This window comes from Myotis myotis, unplaced genomic scaffold (assembly GCF_014108235.1).
Source record: "Myotis myotis isolate mMyoMyo1 unplaced genomic scaffold, mMyoMyo1.p scaffold_m19_p_19, whole genome shotgun sequence".
Taxonomy (NCBI): domain Eukaryota; kingdom Metazoa; phylum Chordata; class Mammalia; order Chiroptera; family Vespertilionidae; genus Myotis; species Myotis myotis.
This window is the reverse complement of record NW_023416323.1, coordinates 27,273,289-27,294,549: the sequence shown is the minus strand read 5'-3', so window position 1 is coordinate 27,294,549 and position 21,261 is coordinate 27,273,289. Positions and strand designations below refer to the sequence as shown.

The following is a 21,261-nucleotide window of genomic DNA, read 5'->3' as shown; positions in this document are numbered from 1 at the left end:
TCAAAACACTCACCAGTTTATGGAGGACTTGAGTCGATTGGGAGTGGAGGGGGTGGTTGTGGGACTGTGATGAATTTTGTTGGGTCTTCTTTAGGCTTGGAAGTATTTTCAATTGATTTGTAGGAAATGTTGGGAGTCTTTGGTTATACAACAGCTGTGGCTACTGAACAATATCCCAAAGTGTGAGTTTCTAATAAAACTGTCCTGGGAGCATTTGCCTCTGGTTTAATTAGAGAAGTTATATTAATTTTATGTGAACTAAAAATGAGGAGGTGGAGGTTATATTTAAGATTAATGGGCCAGGGGGCTGGGCTGTTCATGACACTGGGGATGCGGGGTTTTTCAGAGAAGCTGTGGGTACTACGGCTTTCTAAGGTTATATAGTTGACTTGTAGTCAAAGGAAAGGTTACTGGTCGATCCTTGCTTACTGGAGTCCTTATTATAGAAATTACTTGTGGAAACTATAATGTGGCTTAGTGTCAGTGTAATCAGAAAAAAGAGAAGCACAATTTGACTAGTCCTTTTTGGTTGGATGGTAGTGGAGCTTTTATTTGGAACTGGGAGATCAGTTTTGGTAAAACATTTTCTAATCAGATTAGGTTGAGCAGTAGTGGTGCTGACTCTTGGTTCATTTTGCTGATAACGTTCATTAATGGTGAGAGGTGGTAGCTGATAGTTGGAAACTACCCAAGAAGGTTAGAGAATTTGAAAAGGTTTGAAGGATAATTAAATTTTAGATGCTGTGTCATAAGGTTGAGTTCAAGTACAAGAACAAAACCTAGTGCAGTTACCGAGGGCTGTTAGTTTCAAATAAGATGTAGTTATCTGTGGAATAGTTGTTGGGGTAAAACTGTTGGAAATAAAGAAAGCAGCCAAGCCCTAACCGGTTTGGCTCAGTGGATAGAGCGTCGGTCTGCAGACTGAAGGGTCCCAGGTTCGATTCCGGTCAAGGGCATGTACCTTGGTTGCGGGCACATCCCCAGTAGGGGGTGTGCAAGAGGCAGCTGATTGATGTTTCTCTCTCATCGATGTTTCTAACTCTCTAACCCTCTCCCTTCCTCTCTGTAAAAAACCAATGAAATATATTTAAAAAAAAAAAAAAAAGAAAGAAAGCAGCCAAGATGCTTCTCATGAAGACACATTTAATAGAACGTGTTGGGAGGCTTGTTTGTATTAAGGCAGCGGTTCTCAACCTGTGGGTCGTGACCCCTTTGGCGGTCAAATGACCCTTTCACAGGGGTCGCCTAAGACCATCCTGCATATCAGATATTTACATTACGGTTCATAACAGTAGCAACATGACAGTTATGAAGTAGCAACGAAAATAATTTTATTGTTGGGTCACAACATGAGAACTGTATTTAAAGGGCCAGAAGGTTGAGAACCACTGTTAAGGTTAGAGGAGGAGAGCGTGGTTGTGCTAGGACAGAGATGCCTGAAGACTGCAGAGGCTGCTAAGGAAGTGGCACGAGGGGAGTCAGCAGGGCTCAGGCGTAGCCTCCTGCCCACCTGGGCTGTGAGGTGCAGGATGGCTCTTCAGCTCCCACCTGACAGCCTGCACTCGCTGCCTCCCTGCGGCATGCGTGTTAGGTTTGGGCGACAAGGTCTTTGGAGAAGAATCCTGTGAGGAAAGGCCTTCCCGTAAGTGCGAGGCTTTCATAATGAGTGCAGTGCAGGGGAAGGAAGGGTGACGTGATACATAGGCTGCCAACTTTGTCTTCAGGTTATGATTAATAACGCTCCCAGAACTAAAAATGCGTGTGTGCCGATGTGGTTAATGCCGATGGTCACTATTCTTAGGCCGAATTGGCTTGAGGTAGAAAAGGCGACAATGATTTCAGTTCCGTTGTGAGTGAGCGTAGCTTGCTGTGATCGTGTGGTAATGGCTCCTGGGCATGATCTAGTTCGGATGAGCTCAGTTTTCTGTTAATGCTGAATCGAGTAACTAGGAAGATGCCTGCTGTGACTGCTGTACTTGGGTGGCTGGAGCAGGGCTGACGGTGCGGGACCTTCTACAGTGGAAGGCAGTCGTGGGTGATGTCCGAATTGAGTGGGTTTTCCTGTTGCAGCTAGAAGGAGCCCAGCCAGTGGGAAAGTAGTATTGCTAAGGTTGAGTAAAAAGATCGGTTGAAGATCTTTAGAGTCAAAATTAAACAAGAATCACGCCATCGACACAGTAAATCGATGTCTCCGATGCAGTTACATACGACTGTAGTGTTTGCGTCTGTTCGACCATCATCTGGTTAGTAGGAATGATGTCAGTCCCCTCCTTCTCATCTGATGACTAGTTGAAAAGGATTGTTAGTGGGGCATAAGATTAATAGTATGAGACGTATAAGGAGGTATTTAAGAAATTGGCTAATCATAGGATCTGAGAGTGTATATCATGCTGAGAATTCTGTGATCGAGCTCAGGAGTAGTGGCTCCTGGTGTAAATACAGGGTGTCCCCCAAAAATGTACATGCACTTTGAGTGATTATAAAGTCAGTGTTGCCCTAACCAGTTTGGCTCAGTGGGTAGAGTGTCTGCCTGCGGACTCAAGGGTCCCAGGTTCGATTCTGGTCAAGGGCATGTACCTTGGTTGTGGGCACATCCCCAGTAGGGGATATGCAGGAGGCAGCTGATTGATGTTTCTCTATCATTGATGTTTCTAACTCTCTATCCCTCTCCCTTCCTCTCTGTAAAAAAATCAATAAAATATATTTTTAAAATACTGGGCTCGGAGCATTATCGCACCCTAGGGTAGGTAATACAGCTGCAAGAACTACAGAGCCAGCAATGGGACTTCTCCGTGTACTTTTTGGTCATAGAGGCCACAGAGAGGCCTTTTTACTGTAAGTGCTATGATTCTGCATGCGAGTCATAGAAAAGTATTAGATCAAGAAGTAGGCAGAGATGCCGAAACTGGTTTGGCTCAGTGGATAGAGCATCGGCCTGCGGACTGAAGGGTCCCAGGTTCGATTCCGGTCAGGGGCATGTACCTGGGTTGCGGGCACATCCCCAGTGGGGGATGCGCAGGAGGCGGCTGATCGATGTTTCTCTCTCATCGATGTTTCTGACTCTCTATCTCTCTCCCTTCCTCTCTGTGAAAAATCAATAAAATATATTTTAAAAAAAAAAAAGAAGTAGGCAGAGGCTGAATTCAGTACTAAGCTAGTAGGAATGTAAGGAGCCCAGCTGGTGTGCTCAGTGGTTGAGCATCAACCTATGAACCAGGAGGTCATGGTTCAATTCCTGGTCAGGGCACATGTCTGGGTTGCAGGCTCCATCCCCCATAGGGGGCGTGCAGGAGGTAGCTGACCAATGATCTCTCTCATCATTGATGTTTCTATCTCTCTCTCCCTCTCTGAAATCAATAAAAATATATAAAAAGTAAAGAGCCTATAGGTTTTACATATGGATTAGTGCAACGAGGTGTGGAAGTGACCCACAGTGTGTGAAACGGGAAGTGAAGTCCTGCCTCAGTCGTCTGTTAGACTTCCTCAGCCGGTGAGGATGAGGGTAGCACTAGCACTGCTTCAAATAGACTGTAAAATGGGATTAGCTCTGCGGTGGTGAACATTATCACTAGGAACGTTGGCCGCGTGTCCTGGAATGGCTGGCACTGCAGAATCTCGGGCTTCACCCCAGAGCCTGCACTTAACAAAACTGTGAATGTTAAAGTCTGAGAAGCACCCCTGGGGCGTGCTCCCAGCATGTGCCCCACGGCCTAGAACTGTTTGTTTCTAGCCCAAGATAAGCACAGAAATGGAGTAAGCAAGTTAGAAACTTTTATAGCAACTGAGCAGACTTAACTTCAGGCTGGAAACTGATCTTATAGGCTAAGAAGTCCATCATGATAGCGGGAGCATCTCCTTAGGGGTTTTCTTTGTTTCTTCAACATTTAACAGGAGGTACTCGTAATAGATGCTCAACTAACACCAATGAATAATTGCTTAACAAAACATAACATTTCTTGGCCTATATTTGACTTTCTGACAGCAAAATGTCCTCCATCATTGCCTGGTTCAAGAGATAAGAGGAACCCTGTCTATGTAGCGCCAGCTATGAACAGTCCAGTTACGCGCCCAGAAAGAACCTTGAAAGAGAAGCAGCTCTTCAAGCTGACGGGGGAGATTTTGGGTATGGAGATGGGGCATGTCGATGCGCAGCGCAGTGCCCAGCGAGGACGGGGGCGGGGATAAATGGGAACTACGGGAGGGTAAGGGCATTTTAAGGCGTTCATTTCTGGGCTCCGGTAAACAAGGTGGTGGGTAAACGGGGACTCCTGAAGTCTGGAGATCTCACTGAGTGCTTGCGTAAGTCACTTTCTCTGCCTACGGGATGTAAGAACAAAACTGGATCCACCTCCTCCACAGGGTGGAGGGAGCACGGATGTGCTCTGAAAAATGGGTATCCTGTCCGTGCCTGGAGCTGTTACACAGCTGGCGTGGAGAGTACTGGTTCCCTGACCCCAAGGAGAGAGATTGTTTCCACTGTGCCTTCCCTTCTTGTGAACACGGAGGGGGTGGGGGCGGGGGGAGGCTTTAGTTTTAAGAACTAAAATACAAAAATTGTGTGTGGGATTTTATGTATCTTAAGTAAAATTTCTAATTAGTGGCAGAATGATTCTTGGAAGGGATATATAGATATATAGTATCAGTAACAGCCAAATGTTTTTGCTTATGTTTACAATTATTAGGTTAAACCATGTGAAGTTGTCAGTTTTTGACTGTTTTTGGTCTGTGGAAGTGTATTGTAGACTTAGAAAACATGAAGAACAAGCTGTAGAGGCTGTCTAAGCTAAAGGCTCAGTGATGGTTGTGTTCTCTGCAACAGCACAAATCCTCTTCCTGGTCCTGTTGATGACTGCGGTCCACTCCTCGCAGAACCCCAGCCGCTTCCACCTCCATCGGGCTCTCAGGAAGAGCTTTTCTCGCGGCTTCTCGGAGATCAGCCTTCTGCAGCACTTCTACCCCTGGGCCAGGCACACCCTCCTTCCCAACCTGTATGGGGATCACAGAGGTAAGGACACAGTCCTGGGCCCGGCCATGCAACTGTGGGGTTCAGTTACTTTCCCAGACACCCCACCATGATGTGCTGGACACGGGAGGAAGGTCAGCTGCCTTTTCCGCATGGCTGTACCCATGAGGGGGAAGGCGCGGCACCCCAAGGATTCCACTCCCTGGACCTCATCTGAGCAGGTTCAGGTTTATGTTTCTCCAGTCAAGGGTGATCAGGCCCCTGGGGTGGATCCCCACTGGTGAGTCTCACAAGAGGCTGATAAGAGTGAGGATTTAGCCAAAACCGGTTTGGCTCAGTGGATAGAGCGTCAGCCTGTGGACTGAAAGGTCCCAGGTTCGATTCCGGTCAAGGGCATGTACCTTGGTTGCGGGCACATCCCCAGTAGGAGGTGTGCAGGAGGCAGCTGATCGATGTTTCTAACTCTCTATCTCTCTCCCTTCCTCTCTGTAAAAAATCAATAAAATATATTTTTTTTAAAAGTTAAAAAAAAAAAAGAGTGAGGATTTATTCACTCATAGCAGGGGTGGGGAACCTCCTTTCTGCCCAGGGCCATTGGGATATTTACAACATTCGCAGGCCATACAAAATTATCACCTTAAAAATTAGCCTGCTGTTTGGTTAAATATTAACTCACTCCTAATGCCTTGGCAGCGCCAGACAAATGATTTCGAGGGCCTGATGTGGCCCGCTGGCTGGACGTTCCCCACCCCTGCCTTATAGCATAAAAAGTAACGGGAGGGTCCCAGCGGGTTTGGCTCAGTGGATGGAGCGTTGGCCCTCGGACTGAAGGGTCCAGGTTTGATTCCGGTCAAGGGCACATGCCTGGGTTGTGGGCTCAATCCCCAGTAGGGAGCGTGCAGGAGGCAGCCGATCAATGATTCTCTCTCCTTATTGATGTTTCTATTGCTCTCATCCTCTCCCTTCCTCTCTGAAATCAATAAAAATATATTTTAAAAAAGTAACGCGAGTAGTCCCTGAGACTGGTTGCCTCCTTGCGAAGAGAACCTCATGTGGCTGAGAAGGTTGTTCAGTAAGCACAGAACCAGGGAAATGGTAACCAGAAAGATCTATTGGGTACATTGCCTTGTGTGCCATCTTTCCAAGTCTGTGATGTGTTTGTAACTTTTCTTGTTTAGTTATCCAGTTCAGTTGCACAAATATATATTGAGCACCTAGTATGCTGGGAACTCCCTAGGAGCTAATGATAGAAAGATGGATATAATATGGTCTGTATCTTTAAAGAAACTCACCATCAAGAGCATTTGGCAGGCTTTGCCCGGACAGTGCTGCAGAAATGCTAAACGATGTCTTCCCTAAAGAATGCTGCTAGTTCAGTATTTTTCACCAGTTACCAACACTTCGTCATATTATTACTTTGTATCCTGTTCAGTAAGCTGTATTCTGGAAATTGTTGCATTCATTTAGCTCGGGATTGGTGGCTTCCTTGGAATTTAGAACACCTGAAAAAATCAAGACATGTTCATCTCGGCAAACATTCAGTCTTCTCTTAAAGATGTACGAGGTGCCTTTAGAAGAGATTTTTACTCCTACTTGTTGCAAGTTGATTCTTTCTAGTTCAGTTTTAGGTGGCGACAGTTCTAGGATCAGGGCACATTCAATGTGCAGTCGGTAACCCTGTGCTGAATAAAATGCTGACTAAAAAGGAAACTGAGCTGCAGGTGACTAAGCTGCTGCCATTAGGATAGGTCCGGTTCTCTTCTTGGACTGCTTGGTTCTGCAGTACAGTGTCCTGGTTTGGCTCAGTGGATAGAGCGCCGGCCTGCGGACCAAAGGGTCCCGGGTTCGGTTCTGGTCAAGGGCACGTACCTCGGTTGCAGATTCCTCCCCAGCCCAGGCCCTGGTCGCGGCTCGTGCAGGAGGCGACCGATTGATGAGTTTCTCTCTGTCTTTCTCTCTTCCACTCTCCCTGAAAATCAATGGAAATCCTCGGGTGAGGATTAACAAAACAAAAGCTTAGTATATCTAGGTGTTTAGTGTATCAGCACATGGTATTCACTGCGTAAGTGCTAGCTATTGTTAACTGGGAAATAGAAGCTCGGGCTAATCTAGAACCAAAGAGTACATGAATTACCTGGAATCACCAGATTGCAGCAGCAATCTGTAGATGGTGATAAAGAAACAGAACTAGGTAGACATGGGTGAAGCACAGTAAAAATCGGCCCTAACACGGGTTATCTCTTCAGTTCTAAAAATCTTTACTTTCAGAATTGACGTAACCCAGTCCTCTTAGTCCAGTTGTTTTCAGGAACATTGAAGCCCAAGCCGTTCGTGGCAGATAATCGATATCCTGTAAACACTTACCCTTCCTAAACAGCATGTCCCAGCGTTCAGTCACATACAGGGAGGGTCTTTTCCTTTGCAGGATTTAATTCACATTTCTCTTGCTGTAATTTAAGCTTGCTTTTTCTTTTTTCTTCTGATGGAAAACTGATCAAAATTTTATCATAATTTTATGTATTTTTCATTTAGGAAATACAAAGTGAAACCATATTTGAAGGTTGTCACTTCCTCCCTTCATCTTCTGCAGAAGTCCCAGTCCTTTAACTTTCCACCTGTTCCCGGAAAACCTATTCCTGCCAAATTCTCTAACATGATTTTTTTCTGTCATGGTAATATACTTGTTAAGGCCGGCCAGTGTGGCTCAGTAGTTGAGCATTGAACTATGAACCAGGAGGTCACAATTCGATTCCTGTTGTGGGCTGGCATGCAGGCGGTAGTTGATTGATGTTTCAATCTCTCTATCCCTCTCCCTATACTTAAAAAAAAAACTTAATAATTAAAACATGAACATGGAGAAAATTCAGTGTACAACAGTGTATATTATACAACTCTCCTTTGTTCCATAATCCCCTTTTCTCTTTCCAAGAGGCAACTACATTCCCAATTTATTATATATTCTTTCAGAGGTAATCTATGCATTTGCAAATATATCTGATCATAAATGGTAACACACTAGAAACATGGTCATGCACACTTTGCTTTTTTCCCTTGAGTTTACCTGGAAATTGTCCATCAGTATATGTAAAGCCGACCCTGTTATGTTTTATTCAGTTTCTACACAGAATGCCACTGCATGATGTACCCTGATTGATACAACAGCTCCCTATTGATAGACATTTGTTTCCAATCTTTTAACATTACCATTACTCTCATTGTACATATGTAATGTTACACATGTACAAATATATGTAAGCTAAATACCTTGAAAAGATTTGCTAAAAATGTATATACATTTTTAATTTAGAAAGATAATTGCCAAATTGTTCTCCTTAGTTATTGTAACAATTAACACTCCCATGAGCACCGTATAAGACATGAGTGGGGCCCCATCTCCTACAGCCCAGTGAAAGGGGTGTTTTCCAGCACAGGCCGCTCTGAGATATAGGAAAGACTTTGCAGCTGCACTGGCCAGAAAATAAAAGTTGAAACTAAACTAAGAAACCGTTTTTCACCTCCAAGGGGCAAAACTTGCCTCTGCCCTTGCCCTTCTTCATTCCATCTTCCCCGATGTTATTTCTTTAAAACATAAATCTGCAGAATGGAGGCGATGCTGGTACTTCACATGATTTCAGGTATGGCCTGACTGATGCCTGGCCCATCAGGTGATTTCAAGTATAGATTAAAAAAACACAGACATCTGTGTTACTCCCTTGTTTAAAACCTCCCAATAGAGTCCCATCACATTTATTTATTTATTTATTTATTTTATTGCTTAAAGTATTACAAAGAGTATTACATATGTCTCCTTCCCCACCCCCACCCCCCCCCCCGAGTCCCATCACATTTAAAATCCCAAACCCTTTCCAAAGCTTACAGGGGCCTGCCCAGTCTGGCCCCTAAAATACATCTGTTATTTCATCTCCAGCCCTAACCCTCATTCACTCTACATGAGCCACCAAAGTGGCTTTCTCTAATCACCCTTCCCAAGTGAATAGCTCTGCTCCCTCCCCACAAAACACTCTCTATCCCTTCATCCTAAATTTTTCTTCATAGCAGCCATTACCAGAATATTGTCTGGTTATTGCCTCTCTCCCTCCTCACATGTGAGCTCTCTGTGGACAGGGACTCTTTTATCCACTGCTTTGTTCCTAGCACCTAGAACAGGATCTGGTATATGTGAGCATTTAATACAGATTGACTGAAAGAATGAATGAATGATTGAATGCCATTCCAAAATCTTGCCCGTCTTTCATTGGGTTGCTTGATTTTGTTTGCCTGTTTTGATAAATAGAAACCTTTTATGTACTAAGAGCTTGTTTAGTTGTAGATACAGATTTATATATTTATGTGGATACAAACTAAGAACTTAAATTGGGGAATTATTATCTTTATAATGTTCTCTTCCTATATGGAAATATGGTATGCTTTTCTATTCTCATCTCATCCACAGTAACATTCACAATTGCTCATCATAAAATTTTTGCACATCTCTTGTTAGGCTTACCTTTTGTGTTACTATTGTAAATGAGATGTTTTATTTCTCTATAATATCTAAGTAAATATTATTTGGATATATGAAGGATATTTAGTACCCAGCCACCTTGCTGAATTGCCTTGCTGTAATAGTTTTTAGATTCATTTCCACTGCCCCAGCTTTATTGAGGTATAACCGACAAAAATTGCATGTATTTAAGGCGTAACATATTTTGGTATACAACCACATTGTGAAATGATTACCACAATCAAGCTAATTAACATAGCCATCTCACAAAATTGTGTGTTTGGTTTGTTTTGGTGTGGTAAGTTATAGGGCGGTTTCAAGATCCTTAGACTGTTTGGAAAGCTTGCCTCCGGGGGCTTCTGGACCACAGCTGAGGGGCTGCAGCTGGGTCTCAGCCACGTTATGGTCCACAATCAGGACTGCCTTCTGCAGGCCCATTATCTGAGGCACAGACAGGAATGACCCCTCCTGAGTCCCTTGGCATGTGGTGCTGGTGGCAGGATCAAGGTCAAATGGCACTGTAGCAACGCCCACAGGAGGACAGAGCTGTTTCTAGATCTGTAGCCAGGCCCACAATTGGTGAGTTAACCTTGGGGGGACCTGCCTTCTCAAAACAGACCTTGTTTGTCTTGGACTTCATGGAGTTTCACAGTCACCCACTAAATCTCAAAATGCCCACAAAGGCACTTCTGTCTGCAGGGACCTGCCAGATTATTACTGAGAGACACAAGTAAGGGACCTCATATTCCACTATCTCCCTCAGTTGTCAGGATCTACCTACACCAGTGGTCGGCTCGCAAGCAACATGCGGCTCTTTGGCCCCTTGAGTGTGGCTCTTCCTAAGCCTTAGGAGTACCCTAATTAAGTTAATAACAATGTACCTACCTATATAGTTTAAGTTTAAAAAATCTGGCTCTCAAAAGAAATTTCAATTGTTGTACTGTTGTTATTTGGCTCTGTTGACTAATGAGTTTGCCGACCACTGATAGACCATTACCTATACATTATCTAGTTCGTTAGATCTGGTTGCATTAACTGGAAACTCCAAAAATGTTTTTAAAAACAGTGGTGACACTGCAGTTTTTGTTAAGAACATAACGAGGCAGTTTTTACAATGGCTTCCTGTACTCTCTCACTAGGATTTATTACCGATGGGAACTCCTTTCTTTTGGGCAATGTTCTGCTTCGTCAGATTCGCATTCTGAAGCCATCTCATCAAGATCTGGAGGATACAGAGAACTACGGGGTTAACTGGAGCCCCCCCGAAGCAAACAACACAGAATCGGACAGCATTTGGCATTATCAGAATCCGGAGGCATGGGGTGGCTACCCCGTCCCAGGGGAGTTTGCCACTTACTCGGGAGGATACGCTGTCAGACTCGGGAGGAACTCTAGTTCTGCAGCCAGGTGAGCGAGCCTGAGCCCTCAGCAAGAGGACCAAGGTGTTTGCTTCGGTCCGTTCTTAGGACAAGTAGGAATTAGGACCCATTTGAGTAGTTTGACAGCAACTATAATGACACTTGTAGACACCTTTATTTCAGGCTTTTAAGGAAATGTATCTTTTAGTTTGAAAATTCCTTGTTCAATCTCAAACTACAGGGTTATGTTTTAGCATGCCGGTTTGCCAAATCTCATTCTTTTTCTCATCTGGAAAAACAACAGATCAGCTGAACTCGGTAAGTCTAGCTTGGGCAAACTATACTCTTCAAACATGAGAGAGAACACAACCCTTCTTAAGAACCACAAGTAATCCAAAATTCAAATGCCCAAAATAAACTCAGAGAGATCTAGGTTAGTGTTTATATGAATCCTGAGAGTCTTTGTCATTATGTATGAAAATGTCTGTTAAATTATTCATTTAAATTTATAGCAAAACATTAAAAACAATGCAAATCAAATGGCATTCCGACCCCTTACACCTCTCAGAACTGAATATATATTAGTAAAGAGTAGCATTTAACACTTCAAATAGAAGTAGTTGACAGAGCATATAAAATTCTACCTCACACTTCAAATGCCAAATATATTCTTTTGAACGTTTAACCTTGGTGTGACTACTATTGTGAAAACTTTATCCTTACTATAGTCTTTTATAGTCACGTAATCACTAGTGAAAGTGTGGGCATTGGTAATTATAAAATACTGCACAGGTCGTCTAGGTCAGGGAATGTAGCTTCTCATCTGGTCTGAGTAATATTGGAAATGCCAGGGCATTTAGCTCCTTTACAAGGCTGAGTGGAGCAAGTAGCAGGCCTGTCCCCTGTCTTCCCAGAGTTCTGCAGCATCTTGAACAGAGCCGCTGGCTAGACCGTCGCACCAAAAGCCTCTTTGTGGAATTTGTGGTCTTCAATGCTAACGTGAACCTGTTCTGTGTAGTGACCCTGATTCTGGAATCCAACAATGTGGGTACGAAGGCCTCTTCTCTCCTCCCTCTGACCTGGGTATCTCAGAAGTCCCGATTTCTTACATCATTAAAAGACACTATTTTAATTAAAGTTATTACACATAATATAATTTTAAAAGTCAAATAGTTAAGGCAAAACCTAGCAGTCCTCATACCCCACCTCATTCTTATACTCTTGAGAAACTTTCAGCTTTTTTAACTGGTTCTTTTGGAGTTTAAAAATTAAAAGGATTATTAGCTATTTCATGAACCTTCCAATTTTAGATAGTATGTATTTTTTATGAGGATTTAACTTTCTTATACCCACAAATATCCCTAACATATACACACATATACATACCTTCTCTCTTTTCTCATTTTCCCAGTATAACTTATGGTTAATATTGAGTATTTCCATTATTGTGATAATATATTTTTCAAAGATTAGCCATGTAATGTATTACAATTCCTTTTCTTTCGTAACTGTTTGTTTTCCCTAGTTTATAGTTTTTGGTTTTGCATGCATTCTATTAATTGGAGATGTAAGATTTCCTAGAAGTAAATCTCATTCTGTTCAAAAATTTCACGTAAGCTATCATTTTGTGACCCTTTTTCTAGGTCCCTCCATCCTTTTGGTACAGTGGGATCGGTTATTCTCCAGGCCTGCTCTAGAGTCCTATCCTGACTCTCCCTTCCCTGCCACCCCAGGGTTATCCTCACTTCTCTCCTCAGCTGGGCCTCCTTTCTCCTAGATCCCATGTCTTCCTCTCTTGGTTTACTTCCCATTTTGCTGGAGCACATCCTAACTTCCTGGAAGGATATAAGGGAAGTACATTTTTTGAAGCCTTACATGTTAAAAAAAATTTTTGTCATCACATTTGGTTGCTTATTTGACTGGATACAATTGTTTTCTGGAAAGTACAGTCCATTGCCTTCTAACTTCTCATACTGTTAATATGATGGTCCCACTCCCAAGTTTTTAGAATTGTCTTTGTCCCCAGGGTCATGAAAGGATCTGACCGACCTCCTGGTAAGGCCTTTCATCTGAAAATGTGTCCCTAAGCTCTGATAAGTTTTACTTGCATTTCTTTGTAAACTTCCCCTCTATTTTCTCTTCCTGACATTCCTAGAATTTTGAGGTAGGAACTCTTGAACTGATCCTCTGATTTTCTTAGGTTTTCGCTATTTTCCATATTATTTCTGAAAGATTACTTCAATTTCTAAACCATTTGAAATTTTCATCTTTATATTTGAATTTCTAAGAATTGTGCTCATATTTCTTTTGCATAGTCTCCTGTTTATGGAATCAATATCCTCTCAACTCTGAGGATACTGTAGGTTCATTTTGTTTTTATCAGCTTCATTTTCTCTAATTTCTCTGAGCTTTTTATTTTTTATTTGCTTTAATTTCTGGTTTTTAATGTTAAAGTTTTAAGTATCTGGCTGTTCTTTCATATTTGAAACAGTAAAAAAAAAAGCAAACAAATGCTAATTAGGAACTCTGTGTGCGTGGATAGAGATTGTCACCCGGCACCTGTCTTTTCTCTTGGGCAGTCAGTTTTCAGGAGGGACCCTTCCAACGCCTGTCCTGAGGATAAGCCTGTTAAAGAAGTTGAGGGGAGTAAGGATCTCACCATGCAGTATGTAAACTTCCTCTTAAGTCCCTTTTCCATAGACTTGCAGATGTACGCCGAGTTCAGATTTCTCTCTAGTTCAGCGTCACTAGGAAATAAACCTTTAGTCTTGGGGTAGTGGAAGGCAGGATGGGTGGCTATCTGGTTGTGACAGGGAGGAAATCTGCAATCTGTTTAAGTTCATTCTTGCCATCAATTCCACTTTCAGTTCCAATTGACCCTCTACCTTCAGAGGCACCTGCTGCCCCTCATTTCCAGCCTTTCTAGGGTTTGTGGTAAGAATGGGCTGGCTTCTTACTGCTTAGGTTTCAGCTTTCTTGAATCTGCTGAGTCAGTGTCATCTGCCCATTTTCCAGCTTCCACACAGTTTGTTCCTCTTCTTTACCTTAGTCACTTTTCATCCCTTCATTGTCATTGTAGAGGCTTTTGTTAAGGGATGAGAGGGAAACTGGTACATTGACTTCCCCTCCCTTTAACAGGAGGTCTGTCCTAATCCTTTTCTTTCTTCTCTCCCCCAGAATTTGCCCACAAGTGTCCTTCTATTTACCACCAGGGTTTACTTCTAGTCAGGAATTTCTTCTTCCCAGGCCCACACAGAGTACCCCACTTCCCTATACTTACTTCCTGAGGGAAAGTCCCAGTCTTTTTTTTTTTTTTTTAAGGCATTCTTTTTAAAAAATATATATATTTTTTATTGATTTTTTACAGAGAGGAAGGGAGAGGGATAGAGAGTTAGAAACATCGATGAGAGAGAAACATCGATCAGTTGCCTCCTGCACACTCCCCACTGGGGATGTGCCCACAACCAAGGTACATGCCCTTGACCAGAATCGAACCTGGGACCCTTGATTCTGCAGGCCAATGATCTATCCACTGAGCCAAACCGGTTAGGGCAGAAAGTCCCAGTCTTGAGAGCTAACTATGTGAAGTAGGAATTTGTTCTTAAAATGGCACTTTCTACTAAGGGCATATCTTAGTTCTAGTATTTTGGGGCTTTGTGAAAAGTTATATTCACAAGATCTTTCATACTTTTATAAAACTGCAACAAAATCACTGTCTTTCTAGGTGGAGTCTGAAGCTTTTTAAGTCTATCATACAGACATCTGAGTATTCATGGGATAATATTAATGCTTTAAATACATTTGAAATTGTTCAAAGCATTTTAATCATACTACTTTCTAAAAATATATTATAAATAGCTTTAAACGAAAGTACCACACTTACGTTTGACTCTGTTGTCCCCATTTTACATTGCAGTGATCAGTTCTCTGTAAAACACCAGCTTCCAACAGTAGGTCTGTATATCCCTGCGGCCATTCTAACTCATAAGGGTAACACCTGTAACAGCTATTCAATCATTGACACTGCCCTCTAGGTGGGATCAACAGTATAATCCTGTCCCCTCTACTCACTTTTAATGCAATAAGCACATTTCTCCAATAGCTTTGCACATGATTTCATTTAATATTCATTACACCTCTAGAGGAAATACTGAGCTTAGAAACTCAAGAACATTTGAAACAAAAAACAGAATGACAGTTGGGGTTATTTCAAAGACAGAGTTTGAAGGAAAAGTTCTAAAGACTCATGACTCCATGTTATTTTCAGGTGCTTTCTTCGCCTCTGTAAGACTGGACACTTTAACTTCCCTTCAGACATCAAGGAAGGACTTTGCCTGGTCTGTTGCCTCACAAGTCATCTATTATCTACTAGTCTGTTACTACGGCTTCATACAGGTGAGTTGAAAATTCTCAGGCTTGCCAGGTATTCTTTGGGGAGCTACACAATGAGCTATTATTGCTTGAAGTATAGCTGATTTGGTCTTTTCCAGAAACTTGACTTCAGTTAAAGGCTTAGTTTTCCACAAAGTAGCTCTTTCAGTTTTCAAGAGTTAAAGAAGTAGGTCTGTATAAAGATTATTTTGTGTGCAGTGTTATTAACCCTATAAACTATAAAGCAACAGCAAGACTGAAAGCACGATGAACAGAGCAAGTACTCAAAATACAGATGCTGTACTCAAAAGATAACATATCTTAAGCCACAGCGTTTTCTTTATTTTCAGGCTTGATAACTAACTTAGAAACTTTTTTTATTAAGTTTAAGCAATGAGAAAAACGACTGTACCCAGTGAAAGCTGTATTAGAGAAGGCCATCTTTTCGTAAGCAGCAGCTGAGTGACTACAGAGCAGAACTGAGACTATAACATTGTGCCCAGGTCAGATCGAAGTCCCCAGCTGAGCGCGCTTTGCCAGTGTTCCTGACATTTCATTAGGGGAGACGCAGCTAACAGTTCAGGCAAGCAGCAGTGACGGTGCTGTCTGTTTAGGGTCGCCGGCTGAAACAGCAGAGATGGAGGTTCTTAACGAGGAAGAAAAACATTCTGAACATGAGCATAATCCTTACCAGCTTTGCCATCTTGATGCTTGACATCAAGCTTATTTCTCTACATAAGAAGAACATGGCACAATACCACTACGACCGTGACAGGTAAGAGGGGGCCCGAGAAGCAACAGACGTTCCTCCTCGATGTCCAAAGTGTCCTGATTCACACAGGATTCTTTCAAACTCCCTCTCCTCCTCCACTGCTTTGGTATTTTTGTATAATACCAACGTTAAACAGAAACCTCAGACTAATGTCCCCAGCAGAGAAAACAATTAACTAGAAGCTTATATTGCTAATCAAGTTCTTCTGCCTTTCACAGCACAGGGGCCTGGATGTGTCCTTCTATTTACCACCTGGGTCATTACTTTGCACCCTGGCCAAGGAATAAAACCTAAGACAAGACAAATGGTAATCTTTTAAGTAAAACCACAACAGGTAGTACATACTTAAATCCAAAGCAGCTGCTTTCTGGGTAGGCATGTTCACCCATTCTGGTGCCCCTGATCAACCTTTTCTAACCTTTCATGGTCAACAGCCTGGGCTACTGATCTGTGTAAGACTGAGGCACTGTCCCAGGAAGGGCTGCTATGCAGGGACAGTGGGTCTGTGCAGTCTGAATGATGCTGGCAGCTGAGCTCCAGCCTATTGTGTGGCATTGCCTAGTTTTTAGACAATAAAAGAATTGTGATTGAATGCCAACATACTCATATCTATGGTGGTCTAGATGCTGCAACAAAATTATGATATGAATGCGTCTCTCAAATAACAAAACCTAAAAAAATACAATAAACCAGCTCCTAATTGGTTACGAACACCCCTCACCTCTAGGTTAATCATCTTTCTACTCTCAGCACTGGTAAACCTAGAGGATCAGTTATCTACTGGCACAGGACAGTACAGGATTACAGCATGACAGAAAACAGACCAGCCTAATGGCACACGTCATTGTTAACTCATCTATCTCCTTTTGACAGGAGAGGTTTAACTCAAGGCAGAGCAATAGAGGCGGCTGGCCTTGGTTTCCAGGATAAACCTGGAGTAAAGAAATCAGCTACAGGTCAAAATTTCAAATTTTCTTCACAACTCCCAACCAAACACATTTCTTCTGCTCTCGTATGCACAAATACAGGAGCCCACACTAGAAGGTGGCATTCGTACATCAAACATCTCACCTAACGGGACTCACACAACTGCTACACTGGGCAGTGGGAACTGGAGAAGCTGGCAGCACAGGAATTGGTGATGGCACACAGTTCACACTGAGTAACTGTCAGCCTTCCTGCTGCAGGTTCATCAGCTTCTATGAGGCAGTAACCGTGAACTCGGCTGTCATTCACCTCATGGGCTTCCTGGTTCTGCTGGCAACTGTTCAGCTATGGACGCTGCTGCATCTTAACCCCCGGCTGCAGGTCATCGGAAGAACACTCACCAAAGCCTGGGATGAGGTGGTGGGCTTCCTGCTGGTCATTGTGATCCTGCTGACAGGCTACGCCATGGCTGTGAGCCTCATTCAGTGTCTGTCTTTCCTGGGGCCTATGGTCTTGGAGTCACTTTGCCTCCCTTAGAAAAGATCACTATATGGAAACTCATCAGTTCAAGTTGGCACTGAGTTTTGGAGAAAAAGTAGTGGAGTAAGAAAGCTGGTTTTGGTTGTAGTTCCATACTGAACAGGACTTAAATTCACACATTTGTCTCATCTCTGAAGTGGGGATAAAATTTAGCTCACAGGAATGAAGGTCCAATTTATATGAAAATACTGTGTAATTACCAAGGAATTTTATGTATTTCTTAGGCATAGTAATTGAAATAGCCACTACAGAATTTCCTTACTCCATTCGTTCTATGTTGACCTCATCGTTATCAAGCACCTCAAGACAGAAATAACTGCAATGGCCTCCACTGCTCTCCACCCCGACGCGTCTTTCTTCCTCTTTTCAGTTTAACCTGCTGTTTGGATGGAGCATGTCCGACTACCGAACGTTTGTCAGCTCAGCAGTGACTTTTGTTGGTCTCCTGATGGGAATCTCTCATTATAAGGAGGTAAAAAAAAAAATCCCGTTTTCCCTGCAGACCTCTATTTGGTTGAATATGCAGGGTTGGGCAAAAGTAGGAGTACAGGAAACAATATTTTCCACACAACTGTAAACCTACTTCTGGCTCATCCTGTATCTAACAAAGGGATGCTGTCTAAAATGCAGCCCCTGCTATCCCAATGAACACTGGAAAAGGGAGAGAGCGCCTTTGCCATTCTGGTTTATGGTACCACCGATATATACAAGCTTTTGGGTGGCTATTTTCAGAAATCTGCCCTTTCCTAACCACATGGGCCCCTCTCTCTCACTACCTGTATCCTTAATCTTACTGCCAAGGACACTGGGATTGAGCTGTGCTCTTGTACCTGACCAGATTAACACGGGGCTGCTGCTGCCTTTGCAGTGGCCCTTGGAAATATACAACGGAAATGACTTTAAAAAAAAAGGACAGTACAATTCCAGAAGAGCTGTGACATATCTGTTAACAAATACTCATTTCAGAGAACCTATTATTCCTCTCCAGGAAATACCAATAGAACCCCTTTCCATTCCACATAAAAAAATTAAGTAGGAAACCCAGATAAGAACTTGGGTCCAATGCACAAGCATATATTAGATTTGATTAGGGAAGGGAAAAACTGCAATTCAAATTAGTGAAACTGACAAGATTTCCATCAAGGCTTATCATTCTGATAATCTAGATTTCAAAGGTTACTAACTAAAATGGACAACATAACATAGTTTCTAAAGTGGGAAGTTGCCATCTCCCTAAAATAACTGTTTTGGGAGGATTATTTTATTGTGGTCCCAGCCCTAATCACTAGGGGATGAAGTCCTCAGCTCTGGAACACTTTCTATACTAAAGAACTAACAATCAGAATAATAAACTTTTGTTAAATCATATTATATAATGTGAAGGGCAAATGATGTTATACTTATTGGGGAAAATCCTTTTTTTAATATATTGATTTTTTTACAGAGAGGAAGGGAGAGGGATAGAGAGCTAGAAACATCGATGAGAGAGAAACATTGATCAGCTGCCTCCTGCACACCCCATGCTGGGGATGTGCCCGCAACCAAGGTACATGCCCCCAACTGGAATCGAACCCAGGACCCTTCAGTCTGCAGGCCGACGCTCTATCCACTGAACCAAGCCAGTCAGGGCGGGAAAAATCTTATATCAAAAACTCAGCCCGCCGAAACCAGTTTGGCTCAGTGGATGGAGCGTCGGCCTGCGGACTGGGAGGTCCCGGGTTCGGTTCCGGTCAAGGGCATGTGCCTGGGTTGCGGGCATATCCCCAGTGGGAGATGTGCAGGAGGCAGCTGATCGATGTTTCTCTCTCATCGATGTTTCTGGCTCTCTGTCTCTCTCCCTTCCTCTCTGTAAAAAATCAATAAAATATATTAAAAAAAAAAAAAACAACTCAGCCCAAACTTGATATAATTACCCAATTAAGTGGATGACAGGCTGGTACTAGGAAATGTTTTGACATATAGATTTGCATCATAATGATATTTAGTGTAAGCATTCATCCTCTAAGTTGTTGGTCTTTTTCTAAACAATGCCAAAAATGAAGGAGCCAATACCAAGGCAAAACATTGATCAGTACTGGAAAATCAACATCACTTGATTTGTAGGTTTACAGTTGTGAATACATGGAAGTTTACTATCAATGACTGTATGAAGTATAAAACCTACTTTTGCCCACCCCTGTATTTTCTGGAATTGTTAGAACTCACATGGGCTTTGAATAATTTTAATTTTGCAACTCGCCTGCTTTCTTCTTGGAAAGCCCTGAAGAGAACTGTTCTTACAGCCTTAGAGTCATTCTTGCTCAAAAGTATTCTTTTTAAGTAGTTTTGCTTTGCTCCCTAGTTTCTACCAGTGTTTTCTTATGTGAATAAATCACAAATGTTAGCATGTAACTTATTTTTAAAGTAGAAATCGAATTATCCATGTTTAAATTAAAAGTGTTTTATTGTCTTTCCAGATTATTGCTTTAGACACAGTCCTGGGATCCTTTCTGATCCTCACCAGTGTCATCTTGATGGTACTTGTGATCATTAACCTTTTTGTTTCTGCCATTCTCATGTCCTTTGGTAAAGAAAGAAAGTCCCTTAAGGTAAGTCAGTCTACGGCTTGGTAATCTTATATACAGGTTTTGCCCCCTATCCAAAAGTAGAGCAGGTTCCTATAAAAACTTTTAAAGCCAAACTGGCATAAAGTATAAAAGCAATTATCGTCAATTTAAATGGGAAAATTTTTTAAGCTTTCCCAGTCCCCCAAAAATAGCCTACCAAGTAATACATCACGCCTAAAACAGCACTAACATATAGTAAAAGCTGATATAATATACAGCTTATATAAAGAAAAAATAGCAGTTCAGTGTGCACTATTTCTATAATAGCTCACTGCAAACACTTCCCATTTCGCCTTTTTCATAAAAGCAAGTCCTCTTCCAATATCTTTGGTTAATGAAAATAGGTACTACCATACATCTTCCCTAAAAGTGAAGTGGCATAAAGTGGGGAATACCTGTATAAGCCATACCATTTTAACAGCAAATCATTAAAGGAAATAGTATTCCTACTATGTATGTTATTTTTACCTTTGATACTTTTTTCCTTCAATATACTTGCTTTTCTCCTTTTGTCTTCTAATAGACTTGGAAAGAAGCTACACTGATGGATATGCTGCTGCAGAAGCTCTCAAGTTTGTTAGGAATCCAGTGCACCAGAACACACGTGAGTAAACAGCCGTGACAGTCGTGGGCACTGACACTGAACTATCTTAACCCTGTTACCAGCTGGCGAGTACTTACTTTTGCATGGCATACAGATGTTTACAATACACTTTGTTAAATTTTGTCAGTAAGGAATCAAAATGCCCTTTGCTCAAAGTCCTTACGTTTATGATCTTGGCACTGTTGAGAAAGGGTTAACACTGCAAGAATGCGTGACACATTTAACTGGCTCTGCTGCCAAACGAATAACAGAACACTCACAACCAATGTTCCAGGACAGCTGTGGGAGATACGTGAGTCAGATGCGACCTTACGGCAGCTCATTAAAAAAAGACACAGGCACGCCATCAGCCCGATGGGGAGCATTTCTCACACTGTCCTCCTTGCCCTGATTTCATTAGGTCCTGGAAGCCGCTGCAGAGTGCCAGAGGAGTGACCATGCAAACTCACAGGTGCTTTCTGGGCTTAAATACAGAGACTGAAAGGGTTCCTTACCGCTGCAGGCATCCACATTACCCAGGGAGCCAAAGGTAAGGTCTGGCTTGTGCCCAGCATGGGTCACTTGCTTACAATATTCTCCACTAAAATCCAACTTTGCAGCTCCCTATTCAACCCAA

The 21,261-nt window shown here is 42.4% G+C and overlaps 1 protein-coding gene and 1 long non-coding RNA gene across 2 annotated transcripts in view; one reads left to right on the top strand and one right to left on the bottom strand.

Annotated features, from left to right (window-relative positions):
* PKD1L3 (polycystin 1 like 3, transient receptor potential channel interacting) overlaps positions 1–21,174 on the top strand; it is a 63,588-nt gene extending 42,414 nt beyond the window's left edge. The window contains 10 exon segments of the mRNA XM_036346494.1: positions 3,983–4,123; positions 4,820–5,030; positions 5,032–5,269; positions 15,068–15,220; positions 15,811–15,971; positions 17,156–17,366; positions 17,806–17,907; positions 19,892–20,023; positions 20,565–20,645; positions 21,046–21,174. Of these exon segments, the coding sequence (XP_036202387.1) occupies positions 3,983–4,123; positions 4,820–5,030; positions 5,032–5,269; positions 15,068–15,220; positions 15,811–15,971; positions 17,156–17,366; positions 17,806–17,907; positions 19,892–20,023; positions 20,565–20,645; positions 21,046–21,126 (1,511 nt within the window). The 3' untranslated portion in view covers positions 21,127–21,174.
* On the bottom strand, positions 14,929–18,981 carry LOC118674554. Its single transcript, XR_004973664.1, has 2 exons — positions 17,297–18,981; positions 14,929–15,819 (listed from the first exon to the last, which is right to left on the bottom strand). It is a non-coding gene; the product is annotated as an uncharacterized LOC118674554 (long non-coding RNA).
* Positions 21,175–21,261: the final 87 nt, after the last annotated feature.